Here is a 26,981-nt window from a genome sequence, read left to right on the forward strand (position 1 = left end):
TATGTTATATGTTAGTTCTCATAATGAATATACAAAGTTTGTCACTGTACTGATAAAAAAAGCGAAAAGACGCAAAACACACAAAAAGCCAGAAATAAATTCTGGCAGAAGAAAAAAGGTAAAATTAGTTTCTGCTGCCAGAGACTTGTCAGATAAAGGTATTGCAGGCAGACACATACCACATTTACTCCATATATGGAATTCCCTGCACACAAAAATGCTGCTTCAGAATACTAAAAAATAAATTCATTTTTATGCTAAGAAATCCATTGCTTAAGCCAAGTAACATGCTGGATGACTATGTTAATAACAGAGAGACATGAGAAGGAAACTAATTCTTCCCATTACCTTTGCAAGGGCATGGACCGGAAGCAAAATTGTTCTGTGGCATCTAGTACAATACAAAGTCTGCAGGAGAACCCCAGCCAGCTAAAGTAGGCAGTCATGCGCACACTGTTGTCTTCTGCCCATTTCCCTTTCAAATTATAACACTGGAAGAAGGACTTGAAATACAAGAGCAATAGTCACTGGCATGGTTGTAGTTTCAAGTTGGTTATTGGTTTTACTGGGATTAAAGCAGACTGGATTTTATTCAAATACTATGACAAAGTGGACAATGATCTTAATTTAGCTCTGGTGGTGTTCTTGATCAAGTCTGAATTGTTAAATTGGCAAAGTGATAGTGTTTTATGCTCACTTCGTTTGGGACAATAGCAAATTTGGGCCAATGCAAGTAACTAAAATGAAATTCATTTCAAGGAAATTATTATCTATATATTCACTTTTTTCAGTCTTTGCTTTTTTAGTGGATCGGTGTAATACAGATGATGATTTTTGTCTGTGGGTGTTTTTTTGAGGGGAGGGGTGATATGGGAGTGTTTTGTTAGTGGTTTTACAGTTTCAGCGCAGCAAATTAATTAAAATGAACAATGACTGGCTATTTACAAGAATTTATTTAGTGCTCTTGTATTATCTATATGCGAGTGTCATCAACTCTGGTTTTATTATCCAAATAGTCTGCGTTGTTACATACCTCTTCTCTTGCACACACATACACACCACCCCTCCTTTTGTTTTTAAATGTAACATTTAGAGATATGGTTGAACTGGCAGTGCTGGAATTACAAAAAAAGAAGCGATAGCCTCAAAAATATTATGTATCCCCCCTAATTGTAGTCTAATGCTAAGCATGGAAGATGCACACCTGAGTGTCTTAACAGCCAGCTCGTCCATCCCTCCCCTGTCCCCAAGCTGGGCTACAAGCTTCTTCCACTTCCCTTCTGTTAGCTCAGGTGCTTAGCTGACTCGGAGAGTCGATTCAGTTTGCTCATTTGGAAAAAAACCTCTAGCTAAAAGGAAGAGGATTCTGCAGGGTTACTGAGCTGAATTGGTTTACAGAGGCACTGATGAACAATCAGGTCTTCCCTGTTCTCCCATCCTGAGGAGCGAAGGAAAAAGAATAATTCACCCTCTGTAAATGCCGAGTATCTTCCTTCTTACAATCGGTAGATGATGTTGTTTCTGGTGATCTTTTTTTAAAGAATCTCAGTGAAGATAATTTTCATGCACCAGCATATGAACACAGTTGTTTTCAGCATTAGTCTATCTAACCTCTACACCAGGATGACAATGTCCTTACTGTCACATGCTGTTGGAATTTAAGACCTGATTTTCCTCACTAATGCAAGCTTTGATCTTCTGCCACTCAGCCTCCACTGAAAACAATCCTGATGTAACTTCTGCACCCGGTGTTGTTCAAGTGTATAAAATGGGGGGTTAAGAGCTGTAGATTTCTCATGTTGTGACTACGTGTATCAGGGAGGCACACTAATGAAATGGTCATAACTTTGTAACCGTATAAATCAACTCTTTCAAGATCTGCCAATAAAACCTATTGCGTAATCTCAAAAGAATAAAAATTTTCAATGCTTAAAAAATAATTCTAAATAAAATAGCACTAAAGTTGATGTCAGCCAGCTGAAGTTAACCAAACATCAATAACACTGAAGAATAAATGCATGAAGAATTTACAGTGGCACAAGTTTCATAACTTACTATCGTAGGAAATAATCTATGACACTTGTTTTGCTTTAGACAGTAGAGCTGTAAAATATCATTTTAGATTGTGATTCTTTTGACATTCACCAGAAGATAAACACCTTTGCAAAACACTGCATCTGTGTATTTCTCTTCCATTCTCCTTATTTACAAGTCTTGTCTCCAATGTTCAACTTAAGTGAATGAGTCATCATGATAGATTTCTGTCATTTAAAAAAGATAATACTGATGACATATGTGGTTTTTTTTAAGTTATTAGGAGGGAAATAATGAGTGTGCCAAAGAAGACAAATACCAGGCAATGGAACTGGGCTTAAGGAGAGGCTGAAGAGGAAGGTGGCTAAGAAATAACCTGAGAGTCATCTAGTCTTTCACTTTCTTACCTGGAGTAGAATGAGAAGCGTAACAGTATTTCATAGGACTAGTCTGAGGACAGATATAAATGACAGGGTTGTCAGGCATGCTGTTAATAAGAATGTAAATAGAGTGAAGAATTTCAATGCAAATTGTCTTAGAATCAGAAAAGAAAAAAAACGTACTCAGGCTGGAGAAAATAACAGCATTAGTTTCATAGTGAACTTTTAATTTAACTTTGCTCTGTAAATAAGTTTGCACTATGTATTTCTTCATGTATTTTTAACTTGATCACAACCTAAACACATACTCATTGAAATATTACAGGATCAAACATCATCAATAAGTACATCAAACATTCTATATTTTTGTATTAAAATGATGGTTTAAATTTGAAGTATCCTACCTTTGCCAATACATCTTCAGGGCTTTGGTTTATCTTTGTTGTTTATGTCTTTGTGCAATGGTATAACGATTATTTTCAACTTGTGAAGTATGGGAAATTCAGAGAGACACTAGTGGAGGCTGCCAACCCAATGATCATATGAAAAATTTAGTTTTAATATACGTCTTTTGGGCTCCATTTCAGGACTGCAATTTACTTAATATGACAAAGCTCTTTTATGTTGTAATTCTGCCCAAGTCCATTTGGGTCGAGTCAATACCTGGAGGAGAAAATGGAGAAGAAAATTCCAGAGTTCATCCATAGATGATCCCATGTCATGACACGTTGGTCTTTTAGTATATTTTCTTCTGTTTCCAGGTTATGTATAAGCTCAAGTACTGAGGTTCTGAATACATATGGTCATTCATGAACTCATGCACTTTATGTAAGCTAAAGTATAGCCTCAGGTCAGTTATTCATGCAAATACTTAGCTCAATATTGTTCTGTATTTCCCATCTGAAACTACTGTATGATGTTGCTGTATAATGTTTATTTAGAAACTACAACCCTGTAAAAAGCAGTCTGCTTTATTGTGATACATAGTTGGTGAATTGTTTATTAGGTTTGCCCAGGTGTTGTGAAGCTTAGTTCCGTTACTGGTTCTAGAAGCCTTTGATAGTTGCAAGTTAAAGCTGAAATAGTGTTGCAGCACTTTTGGCAGAAGACTTCTAGAGAAATAAAGCTCACCCTTCTTTGCAGTGGAAGCCAGTAACAGAAAACCATGAGTGTTCCACTGCAGGATCTGTCTGTCCACTGGCGAGTTATGACCAGCTCTAAACATTACCAAGATTAACAACAAAACCAAGAATGCTGACTTCTTTTTTTGTCTCCCTAAGTTGGAATCTGTGTACTTCTAGGTTAGAGTTTTCTAAACCCAATTCCCATAAATAGCTGTAATTTTCCCTACAGTTCTTTGTTCATTAAACACATAATGACATTTTTCCTGACTGATTTTTCTGTGAGATTTTTTTAAAGAGTTTTGCCAGGCTCTTTGTTAGTCCTCAGCCTCAGAAAACTGTGTGTACTTGAATGAAGTAAATCCTAAAGTTGTGTCGCAAGTCTATTTCCGACATTCACCACTTCAGAAGAAAGTAGGCATTTTGTGGATGTTCAGACTGGGTGACAGTTAACGATTACTCAAGCTGAGCTCTTTTATATTTTAATCTTATTTGAAAGAAAATATTTTCTTGAACGTAGTTTTATTTCATTGGCATTTTTTCAGGGACTATTACTCATAGCCAATAATAGACATTCAAATACTGCAGCAGCATTCAAAAACTATTCAGCAGGTGCCATTGACTTCCTAAAAGAACATACTTCATCCCACCATGAAATTCAAACTTCCACGGCTACTAGAGTCCCCTGCATATTTTTTTCTTACCGAGTCAACACCTTTTTTACCCCCTCTTCTTCTGTCAGCTTCAGGGTCTGTTGTGCCCCCATACAGCACCTTGCAGGCAGTGAGAAGATGGAGTGTAAAGCCCGGCTTCTACAGGGGACGCTGCAGGTAGTTGTTGGTGGATGTTTGCTGTGTGTTTGAATGAAACCACAGTGTAGGGAACATCTTTACTATGGTAACAAAGGGTTAGTGCAGCTGCTGGTGCAAGGTTGTGGGAACAGAGATATTCGTCATGTCAGAAACACTGCAGACAACGTAAAGGTTTGTGGAGTGTGTAGGTAAGTGGCGTGGGAAGGTGCGAGAACAGAGCTGGCAAATCCTTACATAAGAGTGTATCAGATATTTTGGTAATTGGTGATGTAATTTAAATGCTGTTTTGCCATTTGAAAACTAAAGCTTGTAATAGTCATGAGGGCTCTCATTCAGAGCTTGGTTCTTCCCTTGTCTAACAATTTTGAAATCTCTCTTATGCGTAGCCATTGGGCTGGACGGTCTTGAATGCAAAAAGATACTCTAAATCTCTCCTAGCGATTAAAACCCAAGTATCTCACCACGTGAATGTGCATCCTAACCTAGAAATTGCTCCCATTCTTTACTCCTCAAAAATTTCTGGAATATTTTGTTATGTTACAGTGTTCTAGGTTTCTGTCTATCGTGCTACCTAAGACTCAGATTGAAGTCTGCCTGCGTCCTAATATAAAGTAGGAACTGAAATAAAATTTGTAATAAAAGCTCACAGAGGTGTCTCATAACTAAGACAATACAATTTCTTGTCTGCAAGGAACCTGCTCCATCCAGTGAATCCATCCTAAAGCTGCATACATGAATCCTACTAACACTGTTTTCCCTGTTCTTGTTGACCTTATTTATATCTTTGCATGCAACTGTGCTGTACTGTGGGCATTTCAATTGAAGCAGCCAGTGTCTAGTAATTTTTTTAAATACAACGGGGCAAAGATGTTTGCATAGTAAGGTATCAGAAGATGCAAACCCTTCTGAGAATTTGGCACGTAGGCACTTTAAAAATCCATGTACTCACTATCTACTTTTCAGGAACTTTTTAAAGAGTACGTGTTTCACAGAAATCAGGTGTCATTTATTTCAACTTTACAAAGCTGTGTTTGACTATAAGTGGATTTGAAGGTTGGTGACATAAGCATATCTGTTTTGTTTTTTTTTTTGCTTTTCTTGTACTTTGCAGAATATCGTATGTTTACAGACCTATCAAAGTAGTTGGAGAGGCACTGTCAAGTTAAAATTTATATGTGTTTCCAGAAATGCAGAAAGTGAAGAGCCAAAGAACTTTCCCTGAAAAAAATTGATTATTTGATTAGCAGTCTTATTTGCTAAAAGCTGTGGGTGATATGAATGATAAATTAGGAATGGTTGCTGTAATTATACAGTAGTCATTGCATGCCTGACTGAACCTATTTGGCTATTCCCAGTCCTCCCCTTAACTAAACTCTGAGAAGCATTTAAAGTGGAAAGGAAGTTTTCTTTGGCATTGTGTATTTTTAAAACGACTTGCTTTTATAAGTGTGCTGGTAGGTTTATGACATCAATCTCTCAACAGAGGAGCAGGTTATGTTGATTCAAATATTACTGGAAAAATAATTCTTAAGCCAGTTCTCCAGTAGGCTTAATTTATTATTAATCTCATATCTGCTATTTTGAGAAAACTTTTTCTTGTAAAATTAACTAAAGTAGCCTATAGAGCTCCCATTATTATTAGCAATAATAATAGCTGATGAAGCCACTCGATGCTCTCAGGAGACAGGTATTATTATAATAATTATACTAAAGAGTAAAATGAGGCACAGAAAGATTAAGGCCAAATTCAGCTGTGTATGAATTGCCCAAGGTCATAGAGTAATCAGCTGTACACGGGGAAAAACACAGCAACAAAACAACAACAAAACAAATCCTAAATGATAGTCAATTGAGTATTCACAGAAGAATTAACTTCTGAAAGTTACTTTTCATATGGTTTTCATCAGTCTTTTGAACTATAGTGTCATTCTGCGTCTCCTGTCAAGCAAGGCCTTCCTCTGTTTCAGCAACTCTGTTCAGGAGTTCTTTATATCACCGTATCGAATAGTTAAGGTTTTGTCTCTGACTAACAAGAAACTTCTTTATCAATGACTTACAGAGGGGCACACTGCTCTGCAGAGAACAGGAGAATTATAAAAAGTAATAATCTGAGAGGAGATCAAAAATTCTGACAATAGTCCTAAAGATACCCTGTAAATCCCTCCTGTGTTTTTTATACCTTGGCTAATCAGGTACCTGTTGATAGGACAAAAATCAGGTGAAGTTCACCCCTTGTCTTCATTGTGCTTTTTTCCCCTGCTTGTGTTCCTTTTTATAAAGATGACAGCTTTTTTAACATGAAAATTATTTAGAATAATCTCTCTGATTATGTTCAGACTCAAGACAACAGGTATTTAGTAACTAAAAAAGCCATATCTGCAATATGGGCACTTTTCCATGTACAAGCTCTCTTTTCATATGTATTAATCAAAGCCTGTCCAAATAGGGGTTGTTTATGTTCCTTCTTTCTCTCAGCCTTGGTTTGTTGTTCTTACATTACTGATATCCCATATGATGCCAGCCATGCTAACAGTTTTTATTGATCAGCTGTGCAGGAATGTGGTTCAGGAGAAATGTAAGTTAGTAGTACGGACAGTACAGACAATGTACTGTTGATATGACATCACTTACTACAGTAGCTATATTATGTAAAGATGTGCAGCTACTACAGTAAGCAAAATACTGTCAGGTTAGCACACTGGCACAGCACATCTCATTACCTGTCAGATTTTCAAACCCATTGACTATATGATCAGAAAAACTGACGTTGAAAGGGACTGCTGGTGGTCAGCTCGCCTAATCTTCTGTTCAAAGCAGGAATAGCATCAAAACTAGGTCAAGTTACCCAGGGTCTTATCCAGTCAAGGTTTGAATATGTCCAAGGATGTAGATTACGGGTACTCATTCCAGTGCCTGGCTGCTCCCATTGTGAAGAATTTTTCCCAAAGTCTGCCTTGAATTTCGCTTGCCACAGTCAGTGACTGTTGCTTCTTGTCCTTTCACTGTGCATGTCTGGTAACAGTCTTCTCTAAGACATATTTTTAAGAAGAAAGAGAGAAACTGGACTTAGATTTCTCTTAGCCTTGTCTTTCTCACGATGAATAAACATTAGACACTTAATCTGGTGTCACTGCTTTAGAGAGGTTCTCTACCAGGCTTTCTCCAGTTTGAGATTTCTCTTGTTCCAGTGCCCAAACCTGAAGACTTTGTGAATACAGCTGAACTTCCAGATGTGGCTTCACAAAAGCCAAATGATGGGGAAATGTGACTTCCCCCAGCCTGTTGGCCATGGTTTTGCTCCTGTGGTCCAGTATGTGGTTAACTTCCATCACTGCACATGTACACAGATCATTCATATTATCACCAGGACCACTTGGTCCTTTTGACATGGCTTTTACAAAGCAAGTCAGTGCCCAGGCTGCACTCATGTACTGAGTTGCCCTGACCCAGTTGCAGCGTTAACATCTGTTGCTGATGAACTGCAGCAAATTCCTGTCAGCCCCTTAATCTGCTTTCCTGAGGTCCCTCTGAATGGAAGCCCTCCTGTCTGTGTGTTTGACTGCTCCCCCCAGTTTGATGTCATTGCCAAATTTATGAAGGGTGCATTCTGTCCCACTGCCCATGTTGGTGATGAAAATGTTAAGAAGTATTGGAGTACTGACCCATCTAAACTGCAGGAACAGGTCTTTCAAAAATGTTTCAGTTCTGCAGTATTCAGCAGCAAGGGCTTAATGAAGATTTTCCATGCTGTGATAGAAGCATACATTGCTCTGTTACTTATGACTGTCTCAGGGTAAAAGCTGCTAGTCTCATCACATATTCAGTCTGTCAGAATCCATTTCCATAAAGGTAGCTGCCAGGCAAGTTTCATATGGATTCATATGGCTGACTGGTGAATGCGTATCTCTACAGCATCTGCGATTCAAAATCCGTTGACAAATCAACATAGCTTCTTGTTTATAAAATGAAAGAACTTGGGGTCTCTTCATTATTCTTAGTTGTTTGCTTGTAGGACAGAGTGTTAAAAGTTGCAGTTGTTACTAGATGAGAAATTTTGTAAAATCATTTGTAAAATGATGGCATTTCTGTAATGTTTCTCAAGTATTGTTCCGTGATCACCTTTACATACATTTTGTATTAGACGAAGAAAAAAAGTGATAGGTTTGCAGATTTCCATGGCAACAGCTGTAATTCCATTTCCTTTGTTTCATGAAGCTGGAACTTAACAGCACAGAGGCAAAGGATTTTTCTGTTAAATGGCAACCATGGATTTCCAAAGGCTTGAGTTATACAGCATGTGGTCCTACATCTATAACCTCTACTACAGTAAGCAACTTCTGCCAGTGGAAAAAAACCACCTGAGTTATTGTCTGAAAATGAAATTAAATGGAGAAAGGTTGCCATTTGTAGGGTTTATTAGGCTGATGCAAGTATGTTGAAAGATACAGCAATTTACAAACACTTCTCTGTTTCCTCCTTTCCCAAATGGGTTCCTGTTTTGCTACATTTGTAAACGAGCATCAGTAAGGAAGCAAAAATTTCACTAGCTTCTTTTATGTGCAGAAATTTGGACTGTGATTTGGAGAGTCTTGTCTCTCATTTCAAGTTGTCTGGACCCCAAAAAAATATTTCCAAAGGTACATTATGTGTATTTACTTACAAGTGTGTGCTTTGCTTTTGAATGACTGGTTGTTGCAATTTTAAAAATGAGCAATGTCGAGAATTCTCTGGCTGTATCTATGTAAATTATCCTGATGGATATCCATGTGTGTGAGCACACAGAGTGGGAAAGAATAGCCCTGTATTTTTCTATACCAGCTTCTCAGTTGATTTTAAATCTGTAAAAGCCCGCTAAAGGCAATGGAACTACAAAAGTAAATGTTAAATTAAGTATGAATAAATTAAGTTAAACTAATATGTTCATATATGCAGGCATATTTTTTTAGCCCCCATCTACAAAAATATAGTATATTTCAAATCTCAAACTTAATAATCTACATTCATGTACATTCAGGTGCATTGCAGATGTATAACTAGCCCCAGTATGTATGATTCAAGATGCATTTGTAATGTTTAAAAGTAACTAGTTAAAAGGAAGAAAATGTGTTCTTTTGTACTGTATTGAAGAGTCATCTAAGAGCGCTTTACTACATGATAGCAATTTCTGTGTATTCTGGGTTGGCTATTTTTTTCTTTTTAATTGAAATGTCTTTGTATGCCATATAAAACTAACTTCTGAAAATGTCAGAAAGTAGTGGTCAGCAAGACTATGTGTGTTACTGCATACTGGAGTCATGCACTGATAAGCTTAATAAGCAATATTCATGAAAGGTTATTGAAGATTATTGTTTCAGCAAGTATGCAGAAAATTGTCTTCATGTCATTCGCTGGTACCAGCAATTTCTATATACTGAAATGAAGTAGCTAAAAGAAATGTGATTTCCATAAATATGTGTAATTGGAAATTACTGATCTGTTTTAGACAACAGAAGAAAAACTTCCCAAGAAAGCTTGTGAGGTTCAAGGCATAAATAACTGTGCAGTGAACACTCTTAATATAGATTCTACCAATTTTTGCCAAAATACATGTGTAAGACTTCGAACTCCAAAGTGTCAGCACCAAACTTACTCATGCAAGATTCTCCCAGCTGGGGATATTCTGAGTTCATCCTTATTTCACCTTTCTTGCCACATGCTAGAGAGAGTTTTTGAAGTCTGTTCTCCACTGAGGGACATTTTTTCATGCCGTGACTTTTACCATACCAGCTCTAAAACTGGCCAAAGCAACTTCTGTGAAGTCAGAAAGGCTGTCCTTCCAGGATTCGCAAGGAAAATATTGAGGTCTTCAAGTGTCCCAAATGCCTCTTTAAGATATGTCACATCTTTTATCATGAAATACCAAGAAAAAACTCACATATTTTGAAATCTTCTCAAAAGCATATCAGATTGAGGTCAGACATGAGAAGCTTTGTCAGAGAGAGGAATACCCAACTGAGGAAGGAGAGTAAAAAGCAGACAGAGGAAGGAGGACAAGACTTTGTAAGTTGTCACTGATGGCAAACCTCACTACTGTTACCTTTTGTTTGACACACCTCATGAAAAAGAACCTTCTGGAAGACCATAAATCTCAGGTTGAATTCCCCAGAAAACACTTCTGGTGAAGCATATCAGCCCTTGTGGATAGTCTCTTTCTTTGTCCTCTCCAACTGATGCATTTCAGTTCGTTCTTTTCCACCCCAACTTACTTATCCCTACCTTGTTCAGAAGATAGATCTGACACTCTGCCTTTTGAGTAAAAACTTCTTTATAATTTTGGACATGCTAATCACAGAATCACAGACAGGTTGAGGATGGAAGGAACCTCTGGATGTCGTCTTGTCCAACCCCCCTGACTCAAGCGGGGCCACCCAGAGCTCGTTGCCCAGGACTGTATCCAGACAGCTTTTAAATATCTCCAACATCTCCAGAAAGCCACCCGTATCCTGGGCTGCATCAAAAGGAGCATGGCCAGCACATCAAGGGAGGTGATTCTGCCCCTTTACTCCACTCTCTTGAGACTCCACCTGGAGTCCTGCGTCTAGCTCTGGAGCCCTCAGTACAGGAAAGACATGGACCTGTTGGAGCGGGTCCAGAGCAGGACCACAAAAATGATGAGAAGTATGGAACACCTCTCCTATGATGAAAGGCTGAGAGAGTTGAGGCTGTTCAGCCTGGAGAAGAGAAGGCTCCAGGGACACGTTATAACAGCCTTTCAGTACCTGAAGGCGGCTTACAAGAAAGCTGGAGAGGGACTTTGTACAAGGGTATGTAGTGACAGGACAAGGGGTAGTTGCTTTAAACTGGAAGAGGGTAGGTTTAAATTAGATATAAACAAGAAATTCTTTACTATGAGGGTGAGACACTGGAACAGGTTTCCCAGAGAAGCTGTGGATGCCCCCTCCCTGGGAGTGTTCAAGGCCAGGTTGGACGGGGCTTTGAGCAACATGGTCTAGTGGAAGGTGTCCCTGCCCATGGCAGGGGGGTTGGAACTAGATGATCTATAAGGTCCCTTCCAACCCAAACCATTCTATGGTTCTAAGGTGGGAGACTGCAACCTTGCTGGGCAACCTGTGCCAGTGCTCAGTCACCCTCACAGTAAGAAAGTGTCTCCTGATATTTAGAGGGAACTTCCTGTGTTTCAGTTTGTGGCCACTGCCTCTGATTCTGGCACTGGACACCGCTGTGTCTGTCTTCTTTGTATCCTCCCTTCAGGTATTTACAAACATTAATAAAATCCACCCAGAGCCTTCTCTTCTCCAAGCTAAATAGTCCCAGCTCTCAGCCTTTGCTTATAGGAACGATGCTCCAGTCTTTCATCACCTCTTTCCAGTAAGTCCATGTCTCTCTTGTACTGAGGAGTCCAGAACTGGACACAGCACTCCAGGTGTGGCCTCATCACTGCTGAGTAGAGGGGAAGGATCACCTCCCTTGACATGCTGGCAACAGTCCTCCTAATGCAGCCCAGGATACTGGTGGCCTCCTTTGCCCCAAGGGCATCTTGCTGGCTCATGTTCAATTTGGTGTCCACGAGGACACTCAGGTCCTTTTCAGAAAAGCTGCTTTCCAGCTTGGTGAACCCCAGCATCTGCTGGTGCCTGGGTCTGTTCGTCCCCAGGTGCAGAACTTTTTACTTCCCCTTGTTGAACTGCATGAAGTTCCTGTCATCCCACTTCTCCCGCCTGTCAAACTCCCTCTGGATGGTAGCATGACCTTCTGGCATATCAGCCACTCCTCCCAGTTTTGTAACATAAATATATCTGCTGAGAATGCATTCTACCGCATGATCCCAACCATTAATGATGTTAAAAAGAAGTGGACCCAGTATTGACCCTTGGGGTACACTGCTAGTTTCTGGCCTCCAACTAGATTTAATGTCACTGATCATCATCCTCTAAGCCCATCCATTGAGCCAGTTTTCAGTCTACCTCATTGAAATGGGCTGCTCATCCAGCCAATACTTCATCACCTTGTCCATGAGGATCTTACAAGAAACAGTGTCAAAAGTCTTCCTGAAGTCAAAGTAGGTGATATGCTCTGCCCTCGTCTGTCAAGCCAGCCATTTCATCATAGAAGAGTATCTGATTGATCAAACATGTCTTCCTTTTGGTGAATCCATGGTGACTAATCCTGATAACCTTCTTATCCTTCATGTGCTTGGAAGTGATTTTGAGGATTAGCTGCTTCATCATCTTGCCAGGGATCAAGGTGAGGCTGACCAGCCTGTAGTTCCCTGGGTCCTCCTTCTTGCCCTTCTTGAAGACAGAAGTGTCACTGGCTTTCCTGCTGTCCTCAGGGGCCTCTCCCAGTTGCAATGTTGTTTTGGCAAACCAAATTACATCTCATGTACTCTACTGGATGCTATTAACTCCTTAATTCAGTGAAGACCAAAAGTCCTCCTAGCCCTCCCGTCATTGACTAGTATTTTATATTACCTATTACCAAACACTCATAATGATGCACATAATTCACTGCTTGTGTTTTTAAATGAGACAAAGGTGTAAGTGAACATTTTAGTGATGAATTGCTTGAGATAAATGACCTCTAGAACATATCTTTGAAGGTTAAGCTAATACCCTAGAGTTAAAGCTGATAAGTATCAGTGCATTCTACGCCACTCACCTTCACTTTAAACATGTATGAGTCAACATGATGAACTGTTCTAGGGCTGTGATTCTTTTCCATTTTTTACTTGAATAAAATGTGTAGGGATGTGTTGTTATTTTGGATTTCACTTTTCAGTTTTAGGTGTTTTTTTGCTCTGATCATCCCCATTTCCCATCTGGAAATAACCATACCTTTAAACAAGTGTATCAGTACTTAGCACCTTCAAAAATCCTAGATTTCTACTTTTAAAACCTGAAGACTTTCCCCTAGATGATGCTGCTTAGGGAAATTATTTTATAGTTCTACACAGTCTTACTCCAAAATGCAGTGTATTTTCAGGTCAGCAAATGTCTGTCTGCAAAATCTTTTCCTTTGTGTCGTCCATCACCTCTCTTTCATAAAAGCTCTCATTTCATGGCAACAGAAAGGACAATCAATATCTGCAAATAATGTCTGTGCAGTACCGGATTCTTTCTCTATATTTATATGTATATGTGTTTATTTAAGGAATTAGATCAACCTGCTAGCAATTTTTCCTGTATGTTAGACTCCTACCATGTAGTTGTGTTTGTTTCTGCTAAAAGCTACTGTGTAGTCAGGCTTCAGATAGTCTCAGCTTTGTTTATGTCAGCATCATCTCTCATGTTACTAGTGAACGGTTTTGCACAATGAAAAACAGATAAAGTATTTCATATCCTGCCTGTGTATAATACAATGACTCAAACCTTGTAAAGATGTAAGAACCTGACCTTCTGCCCTCACAGTAATTAGTATAGTTTCCACAGACAGGAAACCTCTTTCATAAAAGAAACAAAACCACAATTTTGTGACAGTATATGGGTGAAGACGCGCACCTTACTAACATTCAACAAATATAATCCCACTGCACTGTAAAATCCAACTACTTTTCTCCAACATTAATCCATTCTGTCAGACAACAAAGTGATCTATTATGAGCTTCTTTAAGAGGAAAGAAAAAAAAAAAAGAAAAAATCCAACTCAATTCTGCCAGAAAAGCAGCAAAATATCCCAATTCTCTCTTTATAGTGTGACCAAGGAGATTAGGAAAAAAAAAGAGTCCCATTGAATCTCCTTTCGGAATACGTTTCTTTCACCATTGCTTTATTATTCATGCATAATGTTATTCCACTGCCAAAGAATAATTGTCATCCACCTTGGCATTGCAAAGCGGTGTTATTATTTTGAGATTTTTTTTGCTCCATATTTGATTAAGAAACTCTCTAAAAGGTCATAGCAAGGTTAGAATAGCTACTGAAAACCTAAATGCTAGAAATATAATGTAAAGGCTGAAATCACTGAAATTACTTTGACAGCTAACTTTTCTAGATGTCGTTTCAGAAGATTTATGAGGTCATGTATTGGTGAGGTTTTAGCCACTATTGTGTATTCTGTCAGGAACAGCAAGCTGGATAAAAATGTAAAGGTAAACATAAAGCAGTGCACAGCAAATGAATAGTATGCTGGTACCTATATGTATTTATATTAATAGCAGGCACCTTTAAGTAATGAACACAGTCCAAATAACACATGACTATTTTCTAAGCAAGCTGAGTGATCATGAATGAAGGGTTATGAGGAAATTATAACCAGAGAGTAGTTCTTAGTAATACATCACCAAAGGGAAGAAAATTCTCATTAGCCTTTCATAGGAATATATCCTGCTTTCAGTTTTATTAACTATTTTCATAGAAATTCTGGATCAAGTAACAGTCTGATTATTAGACTTCCAGATCTTACTGTTATAAGACAATGTGGAAGTGGGTCAATGAAGAGACAGAAATCAAAATGGTAAGTTCAAAAAATTATTTGGGACAGCAGAATAAAATTCAACAGAATCATAGGTAAAACACTGTGCTTAAGAGGAAATATCTGTTTCACGGTACTGGATGGGAACTGCTTTTTGTAGAACATGTCTTTCATTCAATAAATTGAACATAGGACAACAGTATCTGCTTTTGCAAAAAAAGGCAAACATGACACCTTTTTCTTGGTCATTACTGAAAATTCATTTGAAAAAAAAATACTTCTTCCCTCCTGCTTGTTCTCTTACTCAACTGATAGCTGAGCTGGTACTTCAGCTGATGATACCTTCTAGATTGTGTGATTCTTAAACTCTAGTAATTTTTCACTGTGGATACCAGTGAAATGAGTCTGTGCTATTCCACTGTCAGCCAATAGACACTTCAGAAGTGAAATATATTTCTTCACTCCTCTTCCTCTTCAAGGCATAACACACAAAGCAACCTTCTTTAGGGTTATAAAGAAAAAAAATTAAATAGTGATATTTAATTTATATTTCCAGACTACAATTCCTGTCAGTCTTCTGTGACCTAGTTCTCTTGCTATTTGTTTAAAGACTCTAATGAGAACGTGAAATGAGCTGGATTTTCATCTGTAATAAACTAACCTATTTCCAGAGCATATCTGTAAAAAACAAACTGTCATTACTGTGGGCTAAAAACTGGATTGAACTGTATCTTGTTCACTTCTTCACCCCAAGCCAAACATATTTTCTGTCACCTTCAGTGTTTTGATTTTTTTCATGCAAAAAGAAAATGAGAAAATAATATGCTAAACAGGTCAAAGCTCAGAACCCTAATACATTTAACAGGCTCCATTCTTGAAATTGTATTCATTGTGAATATCAGAGTAACCAATCTATTTAAGTGAATGGAGATGGCATATGGGAATTAAAAGAAAATTTTATCCTTAAGCCTTTTCTCATAAAAGAACAATAATGAAAAATATGGGGAACTACCTACAGTGACACATTAATACATTTATTTTTTTTATTTCTATTTTGTTCAAATAGAATCATAGAATCATAGATCGGTAAGGGTTGGAAGGGACCTTAAAGATCATCTAGTTCCAAGAATTATAAAGTTGTCACTGGCAATGCAAAGACTTCATGTGAGTTAATGTTTTGACTATTGTGGATTTGGATATTGGATTTGGGTACAGGAAAGAAATGTAATGTCCACTGTGTGAAAGGTAGCTTGTCAAAGAAAGATTCTGGAGGAAACTGTAGGAAACCTAACTACTAGATGTTTCATGTCAAATAACAAAAACGCTTCAGTGGTGGATTTTTTTTTTATATTTCCAATTTAAAAAATCCCTGAATCGATGTTGTTTTGATGTATGCATTTCTACTTTTGTTTTTGCCCAAGTTCTAATTATCATCATCATTTTCTCCCTCTTAAGTTGAGCAAAAAAGTCTGGATTACATTTTTCATTTCCTGAAGTCTTAGCAGATTTGAGAGATATTTGTAACAAAATCATTCTAGATGCATGTTTTATTTAATGCTATGTTAATATAATATATACGTTTCATTTGGTATGCCGCTTTTACTTTCCTCTGTATTTCTATACCTAGATCCCAAAGATTGGTATATCTATCTAGCATAGATGCAAGACTGCAAAAAAAACCCTCAGGGAAATCATATAATGCTTTGGGTTGGAAGGGATCCTTGAAGGTCATCTAGTCCAATTTCCCTGCAGAAAGCAGGGACATCGTCAACTAGATCAGGTTGCTCAAAGCCCTGTCCATCCTGACCTTGAATGTTTCCAGGGATGGGGCGTCTACAGCCTCTCTGGGCAGCCTGTTCCAGCATTTCACCACCCTCACTGTAAAAAATTTCTTCCTTGTACCTAGTCTGAATCTACCTTCTTTTAGTTTAAAATCACTACCCCTTGTCCTATTGCAACAGGCCCTGCAAAAAGTTTGTCCCCACCTTTCTTATAAGCCCTCTTTAAGTACTGAAAGGCAACAATAAGGTCTTCCTGGAGCCTTCTCTTCACCAGGCTGAACAACCCCAACTCTCTCAGCCTTTCCTCATAGGAGAGGTGTTCCATCCCTTGGATCATTTTTGTGACCCTGCTCTGGACCCGCTCCAACAGGTCCATGTCTTTCTTGTACTGAGGACTCCAGAGCTGGATGCAGTACTCCAGGTGGAGTCTCAACACAGATGAGTAGAGGGGCAGAATTACCTCAAGTTCATTCCCAGATGAAGGTGTTTATTTCTTCTGTGTTTCTGTGCTACCTCAGCTGCTATGGGCCATTTCTGTACAGTTGGTGCTAGTGCGTCTGAGCCTGTTTTGCCAGCTCCTCAGGAAAACATGCCAGTTTTGGAAGCAACAGTTCAACACTGGCCTCTCACCTAAGAAAGGATCTATACTCAGAGATGCTGATTTGATTTTGTAAGTGGTAAATAGGTTTAAGGATATAGGTGAATTATTTTTAAAGATATTTTTTGAATTGTTATGTGTCTGTTAAATTGAAGGACAGAAATAAATTTGTGCAGGAAACTGATGGTATACATGTTTCAAAAAAAGAAGAAAATTAAAAGGTTATTTACTTGATTTTTCATAGTGAAATGTTCTCTGAGTTAGTTAATTCAGGAAAGGGTAGAGGAGAAGTCAGTTGTTTTATTCTGAGGTATAATAAAAAGATGAGAGGGAAGAGTATCTAGGATAAAGTCTCTGAATTTACCTCGAGTGATCTCTTCCACTTGTCTGGAACACCAGAAGTCTCACACCTGAGTAACTAATTATTTGAAAAGTAAGCAGTTCTGGTTCATATTCCCTGATTTACAAATTGTTTGATTGTTTTGTTTTTCTTTGTTAACATTGTTAACTGCCAGCAATTCATTTACAGCTGGGGAAAAGGGCTTATGAAACAGCAGATCTCTGTGCATTAAATTCTAGTTTAACCTGTAATAATTTGTATATCAAAAGCTATTTAATAGTATATGAACAATTGATTGTATGGATATTTGTATTGCCTGTTCTCTTCACCTTGGTTTAAACTTTTTTATCTGAAACACCCACAGGCTAGCATATAAGATGATCTCTAGAGAAAGCAGGTTTTCACCAGTAGTTTATCCATTTATCTTTGAACACAGAAAAATTTTTACAAACAGCAGTTTGTAGGAGTAAGCATTCTGTCACTGTCAATTACATTTGACCAATAATGTATTATTTATACGGATAAAAAGGTAAAAAGCAAAATTGTAGCTAATAGTGATCTAACAATTACTAAGAATAACTTCATGGACAAATTAATGTACTACTGTATTGTCATCCTTTATATGATATACAAGGTGGTAAGGTCTTCATACCCATACGTTTCTGTTTATATTTGAAAGTCTCAACTTAAAAACAAAATTGACAATGTATTTTAAAGTATTTTTTTCTAAGGACAGTATTTTAATAAAACAGAAATTGCATTTTCTCTCTATGGAAACCCCAAAGAAATGTTGTTCATCTAGTCCTGTTGCAGTTAGTAGATGGTGATACTTCTTGCCCAGAAGGTGACGTAAGAAGTTGTTCTTTAATTAGAGAATCTGAGGAAACAAAGTACTGTGAATGCTTGCAATGCAATCTTCTGCACTGGAGAAGTCCTTACCTTAGTTTATAATGAGAATGGATTGTTTTTTGTTCTTTCAAACCTTTAATGTGTGCATATAAAGTTCTTCTGCATCAGTGTTGGTTGGATGAGGAAAGAACTAATCACGTCAGATCAGGAAGGAGCTAATCACCTCAGATCAGGATTAATGATATAACTTGAACCACTTCAATTCAGTCCATGGATTTAGCTTTGAGATAATGAACCATAATCAAAATAGTTCCCTTTACTAAATTTTTTTTTTCAGAATGCGTACTAATGAGAAGTTTTACCTGTTGCCTCAAGACTATTATTTGCCCTTTGGGTGAATAAATTCTGAATAAATCATCTGTGTATTGAAGTTATATGATTTTATTTATTTTTCTTACTAAACAAAGTTACCCTTGTTACCCTTGCTATACTGACATGGTAAAATAACTTAGAAGGTTTGCTGTTGCCATGATCTCCCAATAAAGGAAATTCTTTATATCAATAAACTTTAAATTCTGAAGTCTCCTTAAAAATAGAATTCCTGTAATAAGGATTTTGAACTTTATTTAATGGAGGAAATATTTCTGCAAGCTCTTTACTTCATATTGAATAGTGATGATCTGCACCACTGACAAATGAAATGTAGTATTTGGCTATAAAGGAGCAGAAAAGACATTAGCTGTAGACAGGGAGTAATTTTGATGACAATTCTCAAGAAAACAAAAGCAGAAGTAATTACAATAGATTGATCTGAAACAAAATAATCTGCCACACATCAGTGTATGTTAATACTCAAAAATAAAGCAATTGTAGATCTTTGGGTGGATACTGTCTGTGAAAGATGGGAGTTTTTATTATTACACAATAACATTAGTTTGTACAGATGAAAATGGCTTTTTTAATTTGGTATTATGATTCTGAATGATGAATCCCTAGCAGTTAATCATTAGCCTGCACTAAATGTTCCAGACCTTGAACACCTTCTGCTCTGTAGCTGGACTCTGAAAATGTGGGTTTCTAGGCACACCCTTTCAAAATACCACCCTCACCATCCTGGTGCCGCTCCTGAAATTAAGAGGTTTTCCACTTTAAATCATCAGGCATAATTGATCCTTCAGTGTTGGTCTTTCCAGATATCCCCTGAAGAAATTACATGCCCCACAGTGTTAGATCCCGTGAATTACTGATAGCATTTTATGTTCTGTAAAGCCAGACATTCAAAAATTTTGCAGATACGTTCTCTTTTCCTCTAGACAGAGAAAGCATGTTATACAGATATATCCAAAGTGATTGTCAGGATGCACAATCTTCCATCATTCTTTTTTTTCTAGAGCCCAGTCTTGTCTTTCACTCACATCTATAGCGTATTGGAGACAGAGGTCTCTTTAATAAAGTTTGCATTCCTCCTGTCAAGTTTCTGTGCCATAGCTCTTGTACACATTAACACTTATCATTCAATTCACAATTTCAGTTACATGAAGTTTCCCAGACTGGGAAAATTTGCTCTTGAGGCTGTAGGCTGCTACTGGTGATGAGATGCCTCCACTTCAATGGAAGATTAGAGGATTAATGACTCTTCATTGCTAATTCTCTGCTGGTTGTCTCAGATTCTCTGCTTAGCATCTTTCTCAATATTCAATCCAGTATGCAGGTTAAAAGTCCAAAAAGAAATGTGACTGTAGAGGGATTTAAGATTTCAGGATATACTAATCCTTTGTTATCGTAAAGTTAAACAAGAAAATACCAAAATCCTGGCAGCCAGAAGAATAGCTGTAGATAAATACGGACATATTCCTATGTCCTAATATTAACCTTTGCTAATGAACCTATATACCCAAATACACTTTTGCAGCTTTTTCCTGAGCATTCACAGTATTGAGGTTTATAACACAGTTTAAATGACAGTATCAAACCTGTGGTAATTCAGGAAATAGTATCTTCATAACGAAATTGGTTGAATTTACAGTTTTGATGTGATCTATCAAGTGTGCTTATGTGTGATCCTCCATTTATGTTTGCTTTGGTTTTTAGCTCCAGACCAGTCTGTCTGAACCAATGACATTATCCAAGTCAATCTCACTTCCTCGTAGTGCATATTGGCATCATATCACCCGGCAGAACAGCGTTGGAGAAATCTACAGTTTACAAGGCAAGTTCGGTACAAGTAAATGGCATGTCTATTAGCTTCTTTCCATTTGACCAAATTCATGCAAATTGCTTTTTATTTACACTGCTTGTTTTCTCTTCATTTCATTTTATCAGTTGTCAGGAACCTCAGCAGGACTCCCAAATTTACATAAAACAGGTTCTTTTTAGTCATTTTGTAAACTAATGGTGAAAATTATTCCCAGAATCACCACATAGAGCTGGATAGGCAATTTGGCTCAATGTAGCTTCTCAGTAGCTAATGAATGTCAGGTTGTTTTAGTATTTTCTTCCAATAAAATTGTGTATGTATTTGGGCAACCTCAGGGTGCCCAATTAAATCTACATAAAGTGGCTATATGAGCTGCAAGATTAAAACAAAATAGTTCTAGGAATAAGAGCTATTCTTGGTGAATTTGCTTGGCAAGTCCTATATATGTACTGTTGATTTGACTAACTTACAGGCCTTCTGCATATACGTGTCATCTTTGTCTGTCTCCAGTTCTCTTTCATATGTTTAGGTTCTGAGCTATTTGCTTAAGACTTTAAATGCTATAATTAACATAACTTGATGATGATGATGATGACGATTCACTGCTATTAATATGAAGTTGATTTCTATCTTTTAGGAAACTGGAATTTTTTGTTACATTTAAAAAGTAGACCTTAGTTAATAGTTTTATTTTCACTTTTATAAATTAGCAACCTATCATAAACATGTTCCTTTGTATTATTGGGAAAGGGCTTAAGGATTTTGTTTCAGTTCTCTCTTAATAATCTGTTTGCATAAGCAATTTACATTTAGATAGGAGGTTAGAAACTACTCACAAACAAGAGTACCCAATGCAAGAAAACGTAGTATGTGTTTTTATGAAAAGAAGTGTAATGCAGTATATAGATGAAAGACACGAAGTGTTTTGTTTTGTAAATTATCACATAAGGTGAGCTATGAATTAAGTGGGTGACTCATTAAAGGATACAGCATTTGTTTCCCATCATCCCCCATACAACAAAGACAAAGTGAATTTCTAACCATAGTTATAGTCTTGTAGTTGAATAACAGTAATGGAAAAAAGAAAATAACTTTCCAGAAGTTGTTTGTGAAAAAAGTTGTGCTTAAAATCACCTAAAAATATTCATTGTATCACTGATATTTTTTCATGAATACAATAACAATGAAAAAAGTGTGTTTTTGTAGAGATGTTAGAGATCCTTTTCTTATGTTCTTGATGGGTCTTTCCTTTGACAAAAAGATAGTAAATGTGTTATGATACACATGAAGTGAGATAAATGTATGGAACATTGTTCATTCTCTTCAATCTTTTGCTGCTCATAAATGGCCTTTGCGGTAAAGGAGAGCAAAACTTGATATATCAAGTAATAGTTTATACCAAATTGCTTTGCAGGAGGCAGCATATTGGAAGTGTATTGTTAAAAATGCAAGAATGTTACTTTTTGGAAGTATGCAGATTTTATTCACACTTCAGCTGAAACATGAGACTAATAAATATTTCAGAATTTAAGATTTTAATTTCTCTTGTATGTACTATGATGACTGAATCTTGAAAAAGTGTAGTAGATTTCAGGAGAGACTAGTTCAGTTTTACTAGTGGGCTAAGGAATGCACCCAGAGCACAGTTTTGTCTCCCTCTGGTTGCAAAACTTTTACATGCAAGAATTTTATTCATCATCAACTGTAATAGAGATCTCTTTGAACCTTCTGCTGCAACGACTAATTAAATGCAATGTATTTGTACAGAAGCTGAAGGGAGAACAAAGTACACCTTTTCCTCCTAATACCTGTTCATACTGATAGTCTTTGCACAGCAGAGACCTACCAGCTGTCAAAGCATCAGCCCACAGATGCTTCATAGATGTGGGTGGAAGGTGGGTAGCGAGGAAGCAGATTGTGAGCATCACTTCAACCCTCACCTTAGTACAGCAGCCAGCTGAGAGGAGCTCTTGAAGAGGGAAAAATCACTTGCTGCTACTGTGATTTCATCTGAGCTTGAAAAGGTATATTGCACCATCAGAAAGGAGATGTTTTCTTTAGAGAATAATCCATCAAACTCTGTTCTGCGCTTCATGTGTATTTATGACAAAGCTTTTTACATTCAAGAAACTAATTTGAAAATTCCACACATTCCTCTGAATATCTCACAAACTTTAAAATGAAATAACTAGAGTGGTGTCTACCTTTATTCAGATTACTATCAATATCAGTAAAGTAACAGCTGAACTCATTGTTAAGTACAGTGTAAATGTGTTTCCATAGTGGCAATTATTTCAAACTTGCAGTCTGAACTTACTAGAATTTAATTAATAACAGCTGGTGACGTATAAGGAGAAATGAATATGTGCTTATACTACCTTAGATAAATTGGCTTTTTGGGAGTTATTTAGCAGGCAAATTTAACTTAATTAGTAGTGTGAGTTGATCAGATAATGAATATGCTATAGAGTAAGAAGGTGGGGATTTTTGTGGGTTTCATTTTTTTTTAAAGTACATTTCAGAAAAGAAAAGGCAATTCGATAAATGGATATTGGGTTTATCATCCTCCATCTGCCAGTGAAAACACTTACATATAAGGACCTGAAAAGATTAAAACACAGAATAGTAGTGCTAAAGGAACACAGGTTGCATAAAATATCCTAAAATGAGGTGGGCTGGTTTCTCTCTTTAAAGGCTTTTTCTTCCATTTGTGTCTTCCTTGCATTCTTCAGTTTTTGATTGCACTGCTAAGATAAATGTGGTAATTTAGTTGTTTAATTCATCTTGTCACTAGGAACAACTTGATAGTTGGCTCTTACTAGTGGCAGCACATCACTACCAGTATTCACTTCAAATTTTACAGTACAGTGTTGCAGGTCTGACAGTTTCCATCCATGATCTGCAGCTGCTGTAGAGGTTGCGGTGTGGGGCCTCATTAGCTGACACAGTGGTGCCCTTTCAGTGCTGTGTGTTGCCGCTCCTCTCCATCTGATGTGACATCAGGCATGTGGCAAGCCCCAGTGCTGCACAATAAAGAGATAAGGGGAATTGCTGCACAAAACAGCACAAAGTTTTCCAGCCGTCAGGTTGAATTCTGGTCTGAACTTCTCTGTTGGAACGATTTCACTTAAAAGCCTAATTGATGCCCATGGCTTTATAAATCACAATGCCTCTTTCTAAAGTGTACATATTGACAATCCAGATGTTGCCTTTAATTACAACTCAGAAATGACATAGAGTCCTTACAATTTTTTATCATAAAATAGTTTAAGTATCAGAGAAAAAAAGAAAAAAAATGCTTATACACCAATTTTTGTGCGTACATGAGTAAAATTTAAATGAATTCTACATTTTCATGAATAACAGACAGCTCTATAAAGAATTCAAGCCCAACAGAAGATAAACATCCATTGCTATGTTATTCTGTCCTATACATCAAGATTTACAAAACCACAAATATTACAAGCCAAGAGTAACCTTGTGAACTGAAATCGCGGTTAACAAGGAGAAAAATAAAAGAGCCACGTAAGCATGAAAAAAAACCCTGTGTGCATCCTCATAACTCACTGTTTATTTTTACAACCTGGCATAAGATTTAACACTGTTTCACAAGATAGTAAAAAATTGACAAACAAAGCACATGTCTTTTTACACAGCAAAATTTAATCAATAGCATTAATACATGATTTTTTTAAAAAAAATTTGCACTAGAGGGTTTAAATTTCTGTAGGAGGGAAAAAGGGTTGCAGACGAAATTTTCAACTAGCTGAAATTTAGTGTTGTAGTTCCTGATCTAGAGAATTTGAATAGTACAAATTTTAAGCGCACTTTGTATATTATTAAACTAATACGGCCAAATAAAATTCTGGTATGGAAACCTGCATTAGCTTTTTGTATTGCAATTAGTGAAATCCCAGAGGAAATTATGTTCAGAAAATCTAATCACTGTCTGGCCTTTCTCCAAGAAATCTGAAGTTAAGAATCCCTTTCAGTCACCACTGTTGTGTTTGAGTCTGGTTTGTATTCCTTACTTTGACTTTGTTTTCGCTATCCATACTCAGTGATGAACACCTACCCACATAAGCAATCCAATTCATTTCTATGAAAGTACTTGTGAAGGAGCGTATATTTTTATAAGAATTACACAATAACATCTTACCTGTTTTCCTCTTAAAGGGAACATTAATGCTTTTTTCCACAGTAAATTGCTTATCACAATTTGCTTATCGCAACTGCTTATTTGCTTTATCACAAATGTTATAAACCTATAACAAATTAATTAAATGACACTGAAAAAAAGATGCCTGCTAAGAGCTAGAGTCACATTTTTAAGCCTAGTGAGGAACTTTGAGAGATAAAACTATAGTTTTCAATGAGACAGGACTTCAGCTGGAAGCATCACTTAAGTTTGTAAATTCATGTCAAAACCAAAACCAGACAGAAATAAAAACTAGCATCGATGATTGTAGGAATTTTGCTGTTGATATACAATTATCTTTTCTATTTCACTCTAAAGATGCAAGAAACCTAGATCTGCTTTTACGAATCAGAACAGAGGGGAACTCTGGCTCCTCTTTGGCCTCTGTAAGAAAGCCTGCACTGCCCTTTGCCTTTTGGCCTTTGGTGAGAGCGCACTCTTCTCTTGATTTTGAATATTTTTAAAGTAGAATAACATGTAGTGTTAACCCATTCAGCTAAAAGGTTTTGTACATAAAAGGAAGACAAAGTCATACACAAATGATTTCTCCCAGCTGCAGAAGTTTCCAGCCTTTTCAAAGCAGAAGATCTGATATATCGTTAAAAATAATCAGAGAATATTCAAGTTGCTAAATATTTAGAAGGGTTTGAATCATCCTTTTCAACCCTCCTTAGGCTAATCCTGCAGGAATTTGTGATGTGGGCTTCTTCAGTTTTCTGCAAATTAAAGTATGTAAAATGAGGAAATTCGTCATTTTGGCATTTCCATTTTTTGTTCATATGCCCAGCAACAGAGTACAGAATCCATTTCCCTATCTAATCTTCATGCCAGAATAATGTGAAAGACATATATAAAATATGATATATATATAATATATCATGTTATATAAACCTGATCACTCAGTAATATTTCACTAAGTGTCTACCAGCAGCTAAAAGTGAAATGCTTTATAGCCTGCCACCTTCCCATTTCCTTTGCGGAATCTCATCAGGACTTTCACATTAGTGAATGAAGCCTATAAAATTTGAAGTATGAATAAAGGACACCTGAAACATGATACTTACTGAGTAGAAACTACGTAAGAGCTGTGTTATTTAAAATGACTGTATTATGTGGCTTCTCAAGTCTTATGCAATAGGTTTGATCTTTTTCTTTTGAGCTTTGAAATTCTGTGCAAAATAATGCATCACTAGACTGATTTTAAAATGGCGTATTGGAAATGGGAAGTGTTATACTTGGAAACTAGTAAAGAAGAACCTCATTTTGTTCAACAGTGACTGCTATAGCTAATTAAGAGCATTACTGAGAGGCTCTAAAGAGTATCTTGACATATTCCCTTTCGTTCTGATCAATGGTTGCTGAGGTAAGAGGTGCTTACCATTATGAGCCATGAAAAATAGGGGGGAAAAGCCAAAAAAGATTAATAAAGCATATTCTGTTGTTCTGATTTCATTTAAGCCCTGTATTGTGATGCCCTTTCTCTCAGAAGACAGTCCTCCAGTGAGATCACTTGTCAATGAGGTTATTCTGTGCTAGATCAGAAAGCGTGGAAGTCTCTGTAGTCTCAAGTTACAACTGAAAGCCCAGTGTAAGAAGAGCAGTTAAATATTGGCTGATTCCCTCCTCTCTCCTCCAAAAATCAATAAATGCAAATTCTTCCTTATAAATCTCTTTTTACGTCTTAGCTTAATGACTTCATGAATGTGTGATGACACTAGCTTCTCGCTCACTGTAAGTGTAAGAAGCAAATCAAGCTTTGCCCCTAGCTCAACTTAACTGAAACCAGGAATCTTTACCCTGAGGTAGCTTAAGACTAACTACAGTTATTGTACAGTCATTTGATCTCTCTGCTGTATCATAAAATTCAAGGACCTGCATTGCATCATGAGGGTTGTAGATCAGTGAAAGAATATGTGTAGTGGTAGAATGGGTGTAACCAGCTCCATGGATGCAAACTGTCAGCTGGTATTGGATTGTCTGAACAAGAAGGGTTTGCTATGTTATACCAGAGAGAAAACTGAAATACATGTCAAAGGTCAATTTTGTGAAAACTGCTTTTTTCTGTTAAATTGTTTCACCAATAAAACCAGACTGCTCTAGCTATGACTATCGTATCTTGTGTTAGGTATGTTAGAGTCAAGATTGCCAGTTCATTTTTGTAATTTCAAACAAATTGAAATATTTCTATACCGACAAAACAGATTTTCTAGTCAAATTATTACTCAAAATCGTTGAGGTATTCAATTCCCTGCAAAAATTTG

At 37.0% G+C, this 26,981-nt stretch overlaps 1 protein-coding gene across 2 annotated transcripts in view; it reads left to right on the plus strand.

Moving 5' to 3' along the window:
- DOK6 (docking protein 6) overlaps positions 1-26,981 on the plus strand; it is a 269,778-nt gene that overhangs the window by 201,772 nt on the left and 41,025 nt on the right. For both annotated transcript variants that reach the window (XM_075416542.1, XM_075416543.1), the window contains exon 7: positions 20,417-20,534. In XM_075416542.1, coding sequence (XP_075272657.1) covers positions 20,417-20,534 — 118 coding nt within the window. The remainder of the gene's footprint in view (positions 1-20,416; positions 20,535-26,981) is intronic.

The sequence above is a fragment of the Opisthocomus hoazin genome, chromosome 3 (assembly GCF_030867145.1).
Source record: "Opisthocomus hoazin isolate bOpiHoa1 chromosome 3, bOpiHoa1.hap1, whole genome shotgun sequence".
In the NCBI taxonomy this organism is placed as follows: domain Eukaryota; kingdom Metazoa; phylum Chordata; class Aves; order Opisthocomiformes; family Opisthocomidae; genus Opisthocomus; species Opisthocomus hoazin.